We start from the raw sequence: 15,922 nt of genomic DNA on the forward strand, positions 1-15,922 counted from the left end.
TATGGCATCGCTAACGCTACCTGCAGTGGGTGAGGATGGACGGCTGCTCGCAAAACAGTCCAAACCTGTGCATGTCTGCAGATTTATGTTCTGCTTGTTTGTCAAATGTTTAGATAAATTTCTGGTATTCCTTACTTGTAGGAGTTTTATTTATTTATTTTATCAGCATCTACTGGAATAAAATGTAGCCACACTTTACATATTTTTGTTCTCTCTGCCATGATGTGTGTCTGCCATGAACCGATTCCCGTTTAGAACCGTGTTCCCGGGGTTATCCCTACTTATGTGATTTCTCTGAGTGAAATGTCTCAACAACTATTGGATGGATTGCCATGACATCTTGTCCCTTCTCATCTAGAGCCATGATCAGGCCAATATTTTAATTAAAATACTTTAGTTTATGACCAAGTAGGACTGAGTGACTGTGGCCAAATTGCTAATTGCAATTATTAATCACAATTATTGATTTGTAAATATATTTATTTCACATTTCAGTAAACCGACAATTGCTTTCCCTTTCACATTGTGCAAAATTCCTGCTAATGAGTAAATTACAAATTACACTTCAAATAAGGTTCCTCTTTACCTGGATTTAGTGCGTTTGCAAAAAGGAGTAACATACAGTATATTACTCTTCTACTCTGGACTGCAACTGTAGGATGCACGCACAGTGGCATGACAGCTTCCCAAAAGTACAATTATTAAAGAGGGTTTCTGGGTTGAAGGTTCAGAAATGTAGACTGGATACAGATCATTGACTGTGTTGAAGGTGCTGGTTAAAACCTTATAATTGACTCTGACCTTTATTGGCAGGCAGTGGAGGGAGGATAACATGGCGGTGGACTTTGCATCCATTAAAAGCTTAGCAGCATTTTTTCTGCAGCATAAAAAAAATAGTACCGACTTAAAAATTATACAAGCATATTGGCAGCATAGAAGTCATGAGTTTAAAAAAAATCCTGTGGCCAAAATAATATTAAGATTTGAATCTTTTTTTGGCGGTGGAATCTATTTGGCAAAATGCAGAATTGTGATGGAGGCCTTCACATGATTCGCTCACAGGACACTAACTATTTCCCTGTATAAGCCAGAGATAAATGCAAACAAGCAGTTGGCAATTGCTTGCTCTGCTGGGTTGCAGTTGACTAATATTGCTGTGTAGTTTCATACTGTTTTTTTGTTTTCTCGGAGAACCTTGAAGAGTGTTGTGTGAATGCCCCATAATTAGATGTTTTGGGAGTAAGGCAACCGCTGAAATTGAGTGATGTAATCAGTGTTCCATCCTTAATTGCACATGCCATGTGGAGGATGGCTAATTTAGCCCGCCAGAGTGAAGAAACCGCAAGCTTGTTACCAGTTGATGAAACAAATTATCCTACAGCATTTCTCTGTCCGGTTGTATTTTGTATAGCCAGTCTGGAGGGACTAACACCAGCTTATATTGTTATATATTATTTTGACAGAGGATGCAAAGTGTATCACACAAGTTGGGCTACCTTGTATTCTTGAAGCAAGCATGACTGCTTCAACAATATCCATGCTAAAGGACAGGGGAAAGCGGAGAAGAAAGTACCGCATGATAAGGAGATCTATAAAACAACTGAGCATGCTGCTCTTATCTGGTCTTTTCAGAGGTGGAAGCATGAGTTGTTCATCCAAAGACATTTTCAGGATCTGACCTGAATTTCGACAAAGCAACTTTTGTCCGAATTATAAATATGTTTGGGAATATACAGTGAGCTGACCAGCAGATAGAGGTGGGTTGATCTCTGAGACACCAGTCTCCTGTGAATGAAGACAGATGAGAGGTGAAGAATCACTCGCTGTGATATGGCACATTAAACATGAGCTCACCGCTGAGACAAACAGTAAGAGACAAAACACATAAATACAAATCCTCTCACACAAAAGCATACAGAGTCCATAAAACCTAAAAAAGTGTATTGTAGAGGAACATTCTATCCATTATTTGATAAGAGTTCAGGAGTTGCGCACAATTTCACAGAAAGACCTGGGAACTTGTATATCTCTTCATGTTGTAAGGAATAGAACAACGCTGTAACAACTGGGCAGCAGCAATAGGTCTTAATGTAGAATAAGAATGTAATTACATTCATGTTTGTGGTCTTTACACACTCTTGGTTGGAGATTTCTCTGCATGTCTCCTTTTATTTACTTTAACGCTGATTCAAATGACCGGATAAAACTGCTCCGGGTCTGTTGTCGATTTAATCTGCTCTGAATACTGCTAATTTGAATTGAAACCACCAACAAAGGTAGGGCTGGATCTATTTTCAGTCAAACCATGGTGTGATGTGAGCAACATGGACCAGTAAAATAATGTATTGATATTGGATATGCATATGTGACATTTCTTTGAAAGCTAATCCAGACAAATTCACCTGCTACACTGTACTCTTGACTGCAGATCCAACTGTGTCCTACTTTTTCTTTATTATCTCTTTGCGGTTCAAACCACCAGAGAAAATATATCAAGCCTTATAGCATAGAAGTGGAGAATAACTTGCTGTCAGGCTTCTAAATATTTTTTTTTTTTTCTTTCACAGGTTTTACAGTATTATGCTGACAAGTACCCATAATCATCCAATGAGCAAGTTAGCTGTCAGTCCATGTGACTTCACACTTGGTTTGTTTATAAATAAGGAAGTGGGAACCCTGGGTGCACGGAACTGAAATGCTGAATCCTTTAGTGTGGAGAATGGAAACCAAATTACAGTCCTGCTAACAGCCCCAAAAGGCTATTGCATGTTATACGAAAATGTTTTGCAGGTCCTGCTTTTGGTGTAGGATCTTCAATTTATTAAATATAAACAGCTCTTTTAATATTACATTTACGAAGATATCACTGTCTTGTCTTGGGCATGGAAGGCATACAGATTTTTGGCAACACTGTTAATGTAATGATGTTTTTATAGCACATTTTTCAGCGCATCACCAAATTTATGAAGGGAGGCAGCTGTGTCAAAGTTATACAGTTAGTAATATTTTACACCTGGAAGCACCATAGCCTCAGCTGTCTGATAGCAGCGCCACTGCAGCAGTATTCAGTTGATATGGATCAGGTGATAATAAACTCTCTCACCTGAGTGTTTAATGGTTTTCAGAGTAATGTCAGAGCTTGTCGAAGATATGTGGAGACATCCCAAAAGCCCACAGGTCATTATTATCTCCAGTAATAGTGTTTCACATCACAGTACTCCAAAACTTATTTTTGGACTTCAGTTAAATGTTTCAGAAGGGACATCCGGGACATGTGATTGACAGGGTTCACACTTTTGCAAGTGAGCTAATTTGCTAGCATATTTACTTTGGGCTGTGCAAGCTAGCTCTCATTACAGTGTGATGGACGACACTTGCTGTTGGTTTAAAGGTGCTGTTTTATGTGTTTTAATGTAACAATAGATAGATTTTCAGAAGAATTTATGTTTAAGATGTATTATTTGTCTCTCTGTTACAATAAGACTGAGCTGTGTTATTTTTCTTCGTGTGAAATACATTAAAACAGTAAAGGGAAAAATCTGCAATTCAACTTTTCTAAATCTAATCTACTAAACATTATGTGTAGATGAATGCACGCCAATAGTTAGTTTCTCTAATTCGTTTATACATTTGACCCTTTTTTTTGTATTGATTACATCCCCATCACAGTTAGTTTCTTTTAAAGCTAAATAGAGGTGAACTAATAAGGAAATGGTGCAGTACTGTAGTAATGGACTGTACTACTTACTAGTGCTAATTAACAAGCTAATGCTTCAGGTACGATTTTGTTTCGCATTCTTCATTGATTGGCTTCTTACAGTAACAGCAGACTAGCTAGCAAGGATAATGAAAAGTTGCACACGACTCCTATAGCTGTCTTTATCTGTGACCCTCATGTTGCAGCGAGGTATAATGGCTAACAGGATTAATTAAATATGCCAAGATTAACTTATTTTTCCTTTCCTTTTTCACAGCAAGAGCATGAGGATTCATAATACTTGCTGCCCCCTCCCGTCTCTGCTTTTCACAGGGGTTCAGTCTGACGTTAGTTAGCCAGGAAAACCTGTGGTGCTTTAGCTTTGCCTATTGAGGATTAACTCAGTAATGTTGTTATTGTTCTGCCTGCAGAGCAGCTCTACATACAAGAAATCTTTGTAGAACCAAAATTATAATTAGCTTCTGTTCCCTTACCTATTTTTTTTTTCTCAAAACAATGGAAAGCCCACGTCTGAAAATTTCACTCAACAGGAATCTTCTAGTCTTCTAGGATTCTTACAGACTTGTTTGCTGGAGCGCGGAGTGAGTTGCTGTCTGTCACTGAAATACAATTCAGCTTGGCAGCTGGACAGGGTGGCTTTTGTAAATAAAATGTGCCCCGTCGCATTGTGAGTTGGAAATATTTTGTGAAAACTAACAAATGTTGTAGGTGAGTGTGAAAGCACACCACTGTTCCTTCTGATCTAGTCTTAAATATAAACATTTCACTACCCTTACTTTAATAGCTTTCTTTTCCTGGCCCAGAATAGATCTACTTGTTCATGGAGTTAGTTTCCAATCTGACAGTTTTTAGGTTAAACTGCAGATTTAGCCAACCCATCTGCAACTACAAAAAAACGCTCTTTGCAGAAGGGAACTAGACAACGTTGGCCAGATGGACACTTCTATGGAGGGAAAGAAAACATAATATTTATATATTTCCAAGTATTAGAAAACTCAATATATATATATATATATATATATATATATATATATATATATATATATATATATATATAAAACTAGTGATTGCACTGACATTGCATTGACAACAACCCACTCGGGAATGAAGACCTTGAACCCATAATGTTACACAGAATCATGGCTCTCAAGTGTCACGCATTGAGCGTGACTGTCACACATTTCGGTCTTAAGTCACGCCCTCCCGCCACACATCGTATTTCTCACGCTGAAAAAAAACTCTCGGCTATTTAATGTGCCGCAGCGCGCAAACATGACCTGGTCGCGCTGCCCTCACCATGGAGGAATCAAGCACGTCTCCCCGAATCCCCTGCCAATCAATAAAAAGAAATGGACTACACGAATAGCCAATCATAAAAACGTATCTGTTGTATCTGGGTGAAATGTAATCCCGGCCGCGCCTCCGCCGTCCCGGGGGTGGGGGGGGGAGAGAGAGAGAGATGTCACTCTTACCTGTCTTAAAAACTTGAGAGCCCTGCAGAATGATGATAGATCTTGATGAGTGCATGTGTGTAGGTTAACTGTTAAAGACCCTTTAGACTTAGAAGTGAAAGATTTGTGCTTTTATTTTGTCTCTTGGTACAGTTTAGTGCAGAATGTGCAGCTCTCACTAAGAGCAGAAAATAGAGACCATGACTTGTTTTAAACGACAAAAAGACCAGTACAGAAAGCCAGTGCGGAGTGCAACATCAACCGTTGCTATTAATCACTACAGTCCTAAAATAATGATGATGAACACATTGGTGGGACTGGCAAGAGGGTGTTTAGTCATTAGCAAGTTTGAAAAATATTGATAGCGGCAAACAAATCCTATGTATGACACCAGGGATTTGTCCTTCGGACTTATAGGCGGAATCTCTCCAAACCTAGGACTCGTGACTGTACCCCTCTGTATCGGCGGGCGAAAATAGTGAATGTCGACTATCTATATAGCTTACTATCACGATATTTTTTAAAAGTCCTTTAAATTGCCTTGAATCCCTGTGTGTGTTAATCAACCTCCTCTTCTGCTCCTGTAACACTAGATGTTGCTGCCTATTGCTTTCTCCCAGCCTGTCACATGATCTGGCCAAAATCACAACATGGTGTCTCACAAGCAAGTGGCCAAATACTGAAGAGCAGCACTATGTGATCCCAAAGTTATGAATATATAAGAGTATATATAAGACTATTTATTTTATATTTGTATATGTATTTTCAGCTCTATAATTTACATTTTCATTAAAGAAATTGCAATATATTGCAATATGTAGCGTATCGCAAATCAAGATATATCGCGATATATCGTAGCATGACACGTGCATCGCAATATCGTATCGTGAGGTAGTTGACAATACACAGCCCGAGCCTGATGCGGTGTTGGTGTGGTTTTAGTCTTGGCTTTCAAAATGGCCTCTCTTTTTGTTTCAACCACATGGAGAAGTCTTCATAACAGAATTCACCAGTGAATTGTTGACAAGAATATATCATAATTAATTCATTGCTATTCTGTGATTAACTGTTTTTGTTACTAACTCTTAATTTCTTGCTCGAGATGAACCTTCAATGTATGCAGACAAATTTTTGCTTCAGTTTGAACTATCTACATTTTTTTCTCTCAATTAACATCTTTCTCATGACATTAAATACATTCGTAACGCCTCCAAAGTTTACTCAGCAATTTATCCAAATGCACCATTCAGTTTTAAATGAAGACATTAAGCATTTATAGGCTAATAGTACTGCAAAGTATTATCCAATTAGGGAAAATGTTCATCATAATTATTGTCTATTCAAATGGAATGCACCTAATGTCCAGTGCAGTAAAACTTAGACAAAGACAAAGTTTCTTAGGAACTCAGGGAGAGAGTCTTGCCGTGTTGCTGCATTTATAGGGATTCAGCCTTGTCAGGAGAGCTCCAGGCAGAATATATCATCCTATATGTGGGTGACCTTAGGGAGAGGTTTACCAGTAAATTTGGGGAGGGAGCACGGTTGGATAAGGAGGTACTTAAGCATACAAAGACACTGTGCTAGAGAACTCTTTCATTTATGAGCTCTGTTTTTCACACCTTCCTATAAATAAAGCGATTTGGGAACATTTCTGTACTGACTATATATAAAGGGATCTAATTAATTTACAGATTTTACAGCTATTATCCTGAGGTCCCTCAGCAAACATTTCAAAGACTTCCCGATTTTGGCTTCTCTGTAACAACTGTTCATTGTGAGATTTTTTTATTCGACCACAGTTGAACTCGGACGTTCTGTTTTTTGCTGGCTTTGTAAAAGTTTGAGTTGATGTGTCTTGGCCCTGGCAGGAGAGAAACATATTTTCATTCACACCCATTTTCATTATCAGATGCAGCCTCCTCACACTCATCAGAGAGACGCTACTTCATTTTCAAGCGGCATTTTCAAAGGCAGGCTTCATAATCAAACTGCTTGATTTTCTTTGGTTCCTTGATTTAGTGCAGTGTTAACATGATTTCTTGGTGATACCACTGAACGAGGGGAACTATGATAGAGTTGGAGAACATTGAAATGTGAATTACAGTAACAGATCAGAATTTCCATTTTTCAATGATTCCTATCAATCGTCATGTAATCTGCCCCAAGAATACTATTTGCTGTGTAATTGTATAATTTCTAACGTAGTTCTCATCAGTAGGTGGCCAATAAGTCCTGGTTGTATTTGTATCCACTTGTTCCTCTGCCCTAACAGAGCTCAATCACCATTAAATGTCCCTCTGCACTCACATAGAGGCCGACTGACTCGGCCCGGCGATTGCCTCTGTATTTAGCCTGATTTACGATATCGTTTCGCAATAAAGGCCAGTGGGAGGGGAAGAGATTCATTAAGGAGCTCAGTTTATGTTTTAGTGAAGTCCGGAGGGCCCATGTGAATACTGATTGTCACACAGATATGTTCTTGTCTCACGCTCCCAACCCAAGCCAAAAGCTCTCAACCCCTTTCCCCTCCAGCCATGTGCACTGGGTGGAACAAAAGAGGAGCTGTTCTCTGTCCGCAGAATGCCCAGGATGCTCAGGGTTCTTGCCATCCAGTCTGCAGTCTCCTGCTGTGGTAACACTAGTCCAGACATATCAGGCCACCTCGCAGCACCTGGAGGCCCTTCTTAGCATCCCATAATAACATCCTCAATGACCATCCCACTAACAGCGGCGCCTATTTGGGATTGCCTCTTGCATCCACAGCTTCACCAAGCAGGCCAGTGGCACGACGTTGCAGTGTTTACTCTTCATCGGTCGATACTCTTTAATCCCCGAGATGACGCTTTCTCTCATGAACTCAAAATAGCTCGTCCTCCTCCCTTGTGAAGGCACGGGCCCATTACTCTTTATTAGCTCTTAGTGTTTTAAATGTGGCCATCCATTAGCGGCGAGGCAACAAACAGCAGGTCCCTCGATAGTCTGCTAGCGCACACACACACACACACACACACACAGACACACACACACACACACACACACACACACACACACACACACACACACTTTAAACAAATTTAAACTGACTCTTAATCAAGAGCAATCATTGTGCATTGGATTCAGCTCATCTCCAAGATAAAGAGTCATCTGTGTAGAATATTCCCTTAGAAGATTTTAAAATGTTGTATTGTGTCCCTACCTCCATCCTCTATGGCTCTTACAGCTGGGCGGACTCCACAGACCTCTATGTGCCTGAATGATTTCTTTTCTATGGAAGCTGGCATGAAGTAAAACCATACTGTGTCATGTATTGATTACTTTCCTAGTCCTTCTTTCTTGAATTTCTTGGTGACTGAAAAGGATAAATCATCTGCAAATGATCCTTGAAGGAAATAGTGTAATTATTATTCTTGACGCATGGTCACAAATTCAATAGCCCTTATTAATAGAACATGGAGAGAAATATGATGTGGGTAATTCAATGGGACTAGAGAGCTTTCAGTCATCCCTCATGTTTAAGATTGTCCTGTTTGGCATTCATGACAAAGCTCAGAATGATTCAGGGTCAGGATGTGGGTCAAAGACAGTGTAATTGTAAACCTCGACAAACAACAGCTTTGCAATAACGTGCTGAAAATCCTTTTGTATGTGACCCTTGTGTAGGAGATCATTCAAAACTGAATATCTTAAGATAATTCGGATATCACAAAAACATCCAACCTTTTCTCTATTACTTTGTCCATTGTTGCTCACCATCTACTTTTGCTACTTCCCATTAAGCATTCTGTCCTTGTTGCTTATTTCTGGTCTGTCTTGACATGTGTGATGAAGCATAAAGACAGGCAACAGAGCAGCCAGCCATTCGCTTCTGTGTCCACCCATGTTACGACAGCCAGGAGTGGACAGCAGGAATGTTGCCTTTCCTCCCCTGGTGTCCTTTATTGTGGCTTTTTACTCAGCTTCTGTGAGTGTGAAGGCTGCTCTTCGCTCCGCCAGTCCTATTCGAGCTCTACATATCCTAGCGTGGAGCCCCGGTGGTGGGATGAGTGAGCCTGGCTGGGTATAGAAGGGGTGCTGCTTGACTAGTTAACACTCACCTGAGACCCTGCACACCTCTACACAGCCGTGTCTGACAGGAAAACCTCGGACTGTTAACCTCAGAAACTGGAAAACTTAAATTGACTGTATGTGTGGGAGTGGCATCAGATATTTTAAAGTGACAACTAAACTAATTGTAGCCGATATTTGTGTAAGGCTTTTACATTCTGTATGCTTGTACACTGCCGTAGAGACTACATTACACAGAAACTGGACCAGTGCTGACAGAGATTGTAGATCCTGTTTTCCACTGAGCTGTGTTATGGCCAGAACTAAAGTCTGTTCCCTCAAAACCATGAATGTAAATCTCATGGTAGCACTAGAAGAAAGGTCAAAGGATCATCTGGGAACTGTGATTGTCTGTCCAGAATTTTGTAGCAAGCAATCCAGTAGATATGGGAATGCTTCACTGGATGAGTAAAACATTTGACCTGCTGGTGGCATAAGATGAAATGTCAGGAGATTGCCAAAGTTATTAGGATTCATCCTTGTGGGACCATTAATATCTGTACAGAACTTGATGACAATACATTCAGAAATTGTTTAGACACTTCAATCTGGACCACAGTGTTGGACCAACCAATTTGGCCTGTGTGAAAATCTAAATAACTACTTTTGTGCAGCCATACAGTGCTTTAATAATGCCCATTTTCCAATAACCATTCTCTGTATTTGTTCGAAATCACCAGGGTCTCATCGGTGAGAGGTCCTGACAGCTGTTTCATGGGGGAAATACAGCTTCAACAGTGTTTCAATTGAGAGAGAAAGAAAAAACATACATCTTATTAAAAGCTGGAAATGAAGAAAGAGCCTCAAACATTTGAATTTATCTGGCTCAGCAAAATGCTGCCAATCGTTTTACAATTTAATGCCACACAATAGGAACATTTAATTATACATGATGTAGATCATAAAGTGTATGCTGAAATAGACATTTTTCTCAGTTGAATTATCATTATTTTTCCTTTGCCTTAGCATTTCTCTGCCAGCTAATAGTTATGTGCATCCCTCCACCTCCCCCTATACGGAAGAAATCTGACTGGTACACTTGGCATCTTTTAACATTCCCCATTAATATTTCTCCAGCTCAACTGCAATGAAATGCATTGCTATTCCTATTTGTCCACTGGGGACACACTGACATGCAGGAGTCATTTCCAGTAGAAAAGAGGACACAAAGTGTTAGGATTTTCAAGAAGAATGGACCAATTCCTATTTCTTCACAGAGTTAAATGAGAAGCCAGTGTGCTTGGTGTGTTCCCAGCAACTTTCAGTGTTCAAGGAACATAATATTTGGTGCCTTTATCAGACTCATCATGGCGAAACAAGAACTTACCAGGACAACAGAGATACAAAATGAGTTGTTGGCAGGTTTGAGGAAACAACAGATCAGCGAGACATCTCAGGATGTTTGTCATCTGTTTATTAATTGGGTTGTGAAGCCTAGAAGCACAGGGAAATGGCCACCTGGCTCTGTCTGAATGTAAAAGAATTACAAACGACAACATGTTGTTTTTACATTTTGTTTTTTGTGCAGATTAAACAAACAATGTCTAACATGTTAACTATATGGGTTTATGTGCTGGTAGGTGCATTTTGTTACAAATTGATAAAACCCGGTTCGCTGTTTCCCCTACTTTGCAGTCTTTATGCTATGCTAAGCTCGCTGGCTTATGGATGTAGCTCTATATTCACTGTACAGACGAGTGCTATCAATCTTCTCATCTAACTCTTGGAAAGAAAACTTTCAGAATTATTTTGTGAAATGTCCAACTAATCCTTTGAACATTATGCTGCACACTTATGTTAATGGTGCACATTCGGCTAATAAACAATCCAGTGAAGTGAAGTAAAGTGAAAGCTGGCCAAAGGGACATTATAACCAGCCAGTTGTAGGGGCCACAGCAGGAGGGGGCCCACACAGACTCCAAAAGAGAGCTTTTATTAAACAGGAGTGCCGTGAGCAATATTCTCTCAGGGGGTCCAGTTATCTGAGCTACACCCCTGCTGCACAGAAAAACAAAGAACCACTGGAGTTTGAAAAGTACGTTTGTACTGTGTTTTTCGATTTCTCCTCCCCAGAACAAAGGAGGAAGCTATTCCTCTTGAAATAGCTTTGTATAATTTATTAATTCCAATATCTAACACAGACGTGCTGATTCGGATTATACTGGATCTAGGTTTGGAGATTTCCAGGCTTTATGTGTCTTGCGATAGGATTATTGTAGTTTATATATTCAATGTTTTTCTTTCCAGAAACTGTTCAGAGAAACGGTTTGCTTAGGCTGCTGCTAGGTGAGCTGGTTCGCAACTGTTTGGACACACACGCACGCACACACAGACACACACAGGCACACACAGGCACACACACACACGCACAGGCACACACACACACACACACACACACACACACACACACACACACACACACACACACACACACACACACACACACACACACACACTGAACAGAAAAACAAGCATGGATTAAAGTCATTTAAAAAATAGTTTGAGCTAAGTTAACATCAAGTTTGACTTTTTTTATCATTGATCCCCATTGTCCAAAAGTAATTAGACACACTGTAAATTCTACTATTTAACACAGTAACAGTTTGGTGCAGACATACCAAGACCATTAGAATTGGATTCTCCATTTTTAGTTTTATTTCCCCCTTTCATCATGTTTACAGCACTTGTAATTTGAAATAGATAGAGACTCATTAATTTTGTCTGGTTCTTAATTTGATCTAGTCTGGCATCAAATATTTACAGAGTAGCGTTTTAGAAGTTCATTATTTGTAATGTTTTTATCATATTCTAACAAGTGGATAATTTGGTCCCTAGATAAATAAATGACAAGAGCCGCTGCACAATGTAAAATATCTAAGTTAAACAACAATGACATGTCCAGTCATAAATCATGAGCGTAATTTTGAAATGATGTTTAATGAGGAGTGATCTGCCATGTTTTCTGTAGAAGCAAAAGTCTGAGCACATTTGAGTCCTGTCTGTCAGCTGTGAAACATCCCATTTGAACGTAGTGAGTAAGGTGCGCAGTCCAGTGGAGAGAGCACTTTGCTTTCACTTTACTTGAGACAAGAGGGCCCAGACATGAGAGTGAAAGTAACATTACCACAGTACCAAGGGACCAGACAATGACTTTGTGCCCGACTGTTGTGTCGTGCCGGACTATCAAGCTTTTCAATTGTCAGCAGCACAAAGCCACGTATACAACAATGCCTATTGCCAGCAAACAACACATGGCTCCTGCTTGTTCAGGAAAAAAATACAAATTGCTCTGTTGCCCAGACGTCTGTGTTCCCTGTCGTAAAGACACGGTCCGGATGAGAGTGTTTTCCTCTGGAGAAGCTAACTGATGCCCGAAGTAGGACTGGTGCTGCCCCTGGGTTGAGGGTCGCAGCCTGCCTGCACCCTTGCACTCCCAGTGGGACAGCAGCACTGAGGTCAAGAGAGGGGCACCATGAATCACAAATCCCTGTCTGATTTGTAAACTATCGGGACATTGATTTACATGGATGATAAGAGGAAAGAAATCCTCTGGCAGCGAGCAGTAAGATTGTGGTATGCTGAGGGAGTGTAATCACACAGCAGATTGCTCTTGAGAAGAAGGTCAAAGCCCTTTCTTATTGTGATTAAAATCTTTTTTTGAGCGGGCTGTGCTGTTCCTCAACCAACAGGCAATAAAGCAAACTGTACTGTCAACTTGATCTTTGCAAAACTGCACATATTCGGCACATATCTGTTTTTAGATGATTTGATGAGCAGCCTTACCAGTACCAACATCCAAACATGATTTATAATAATCTCCTAATTGTGTTGGACCCTTAACAGAGTATATACTAGTTCACATTTTGGTCTGTACCAAAATAAAATGTACATTTTTAAATGTTACATAAACTCAAGAACATTTGCCTTAAAGTTATGATTTCCTACAGAAACTATATGATCAAAGCATAGTAAAGAAGATTGTGTATGCAATCAGGAATTCAATGGTAGATTTGATTTTTTTTGGACCATTTTTGATACCCTGTGTGGACACGTTTCGGTCCAACTCAACAACTCCCCCGTGGCACCAGACACCCAGGGGCCTCAAAAGTCAGACTTTTACTGCATTTTAGTTGGTTTGCAAACTTCTTTTGGAATATAAAGCAATGAAGTACAATATTTTGAAATAAGACATTTCTATTAAATTAGGTTATACAGCACACAGTAAGTTTATCAGAGCATCCAAATATTTCACATTAACCACAGATTTTTCTCATTGTTGTATTTGAAAATTAAATTATCTTTCGTTGAAACAATAAGTAATTTGGTAAATTGTCATTTCCTGAGCAATGAGAAAAAAAGTGTTATTCATGTATGTATTCATTATTTGAAAATAAAAGCAATATGGAGTAGCATGCTGGTTTTGATCATGTGGTCGAGAGTCTGACTTTACACTGCAGTAAATGCAAGACGAAGCATGTTATTTAGAGTTTTGAATTCTGTTTGTAATTTCAGTATTTTGTGTTTAAATGTAATACTATTCATCAAATCTGTTTTACTTTTTGCATCGACAAATTTGCACACAGATATGTTTGTTTTCAGTCACATAGCAGCAAGCTGGAACCAACAAATACACGTAATTTATAAATTGATTGAAGTGTTGTTTTTTAATCGTTTGATTAATTGCTTTATTGTTTCGGCACTAATTATGATGTGATGGAATGTGTCTTCTTTTTGACCGGTGTTATACTGTTACAATACAAAGACTTCACTACACTCGCTTTTATAATTCTCACAACCTAATTTCTATTGACCACAACACAAAGAGTGAGAGACAATTGGCAGGTAAACATATGTAACATCCCATTAAGAATAGGAACTATCAGTGTGTGGTGATTCACCACAGTTCAACATTAAGGTGTGTTGTACCAGTTTGTCATTGCTTCAAATGGCTGTCACTCACTATTTTCTAGTTTTGCTTAAAGACTGTCCGTTTACACCAAGTGAGCTTTCCCTGACTTTGTATTCTCCTCTGTCTTTTAGTAGCCGACTGTCGAGTCTTAGAGGGATTGCAGAGATATTCCTCCAGCCCCACATACCTGCCTGTCAACTATCAGGTGCTCAACGCGGACTTGGCGTTCTTCCTGAAGGAAGCCAACCAGGACTTCATGAGGAACTCAAGCCTGATGTCCCGGACTGAGCCCTTCTTTATCTACCAGGCCAGATGTTTGCCCTCAATGAACACTAGCTATGGGCCCCTCTCCGTGGAACAACCTGTCCCTTTAGAGCTCCTCCAGAGCCCAGGGACATTTCCTGCCTCTTCTGTTTTTACCTTCAACTGGAAGGTGCAGACCTTTATCATGAATACCAGGATTCACTTGGCCAAGCCCAATGTCCAGGTGCTGTTTTATGTCTCAGGCAGGGACTGGGACGATTACAGCGCAATCGACAAGCTGCCCTGCGTGCACATGTTTGCTTTCCATGAAACCCAGGAGGTGCGTGGCACCTGCCAGCTGAAGGGAGGGCTGGGGCTGTGTGTGGCTGAGCTAGAGCCCTTGGCCAGCTGGTTCAGCCCACCCAGTATAGTGCCAGGACGCCAGAGGAACCTCGACCTGTCCGAGGGCACACCAGTGGAGCTCTACTACATGCTGCAGTCCACAGAAGCAGGCGAGTGCCACTCAGAGGAGGCCAGGAAGGACAACTTCATCCGTTCAAGCCAGGAAGGGCTGTTTGGTTCCTACACCTCCACGCCGCTGCGTAGGATCGGTGGGGTCAGGCTCTACCAGAACCCCACTCCACCGCTCCTTGCTGAACACAGGCTTGATAACAACTTCATGGTCATGGTGCCAGCCACACCCATGAGACAGAGGGAAACCGTCTCTGCCTATATCACTGTGTCAGCCGACTCTCCTGTGGAGATGTTTACTCTACGGTAAGAACGCTTTTCTTTTTGTTCTCTGTCAGTCTAAGACTCTGCAGTCAGTGTCTATTGACTCTTTTTTCCACACTAAGGTTTTTTGAAAACGTATACATCAACACTGAAGCTTGGCTAAATCTTATTTTATTTCTATATACTCTTGACACTGAGATGCGCATCTCAGACTTTGTCACAGCAGGTTAAACCTCTGTTCTGTCCCCTGCGCTCCACGATCACTCACTTGTGTTTCATTATAATCACAGATTAGTTGTTTTCATTTCATGAATGGATAGTTACGTGGCTGTATTATTTGGAAGACAGAACGGCAACTTGGTACGTTAAAGTAACAGTTGAATTATTTATTTTCCTCCCTGTCTGCCTGTCTTGTATCGCGGACAAAGAGCTGATAGTGTTGCATTATATATATTCGAAAGATAACTTTTGTGAATTGAACGGGTCAGATGTGACATGAATACCACTTGTCCGCTTGCTGTAAAATCAGCTGTTCCCCGGGGAAGTTTTAGTCCCAATTTTCTAACCCTATCGTCACAATAATGTGTTGAAGGTTTTTCCACAGAGAAGAGAATAACTTTCTACTCACATGCACACAGATATTTTCAGCAAAAGCAGCCCTTATTATGTGTAAGGAGCCTCTATGTAAAATGATGATGTACATTCTTGCGTAACTGATAGCTAAGCAGCCATCGGCTATTATCGGAGCCCAGTTACAGCGAT

At 40.3% G+C, this 15,922-nt stretch overlaps 1 protein-coding gene across 1 annotated transcript in view; it reads left to right on the forward strand.

Annotated features, from left to right (window-relative positions):
- LOC306740530 (transmembrane protein 132C) overlaps nt 1-15,922 on the forward strand; it is a gene marked incomplete at both ends in the record, with an annotated part of 127,356 nt that overhangs the window by 9,056 nt on the left and 102,378 nt on the right. The window contains one exon of the mRNA XM_079222713.1: nt 14,314-15,202. Coding sequence (XP_079078839.1) covers nt 14,314-15,202 — 889 coding nt within the window. The remainder of the gene's footprint in view (nt 1-14,313; nt 15,203-15,922) is intronic.

This window comes from Taurulus bubalis, assembly GCF_910589615.1.
Source record: "Taurulus bubalis genome assembly, chromosome: 8".
Classification (NCBI taxonomy): domain Eukaryota; kingdom Metazoa; phylum Chordata; class Actinopteri; order Perciformes; family Cottidae; genus Taurulus; species Taurulus bubalis.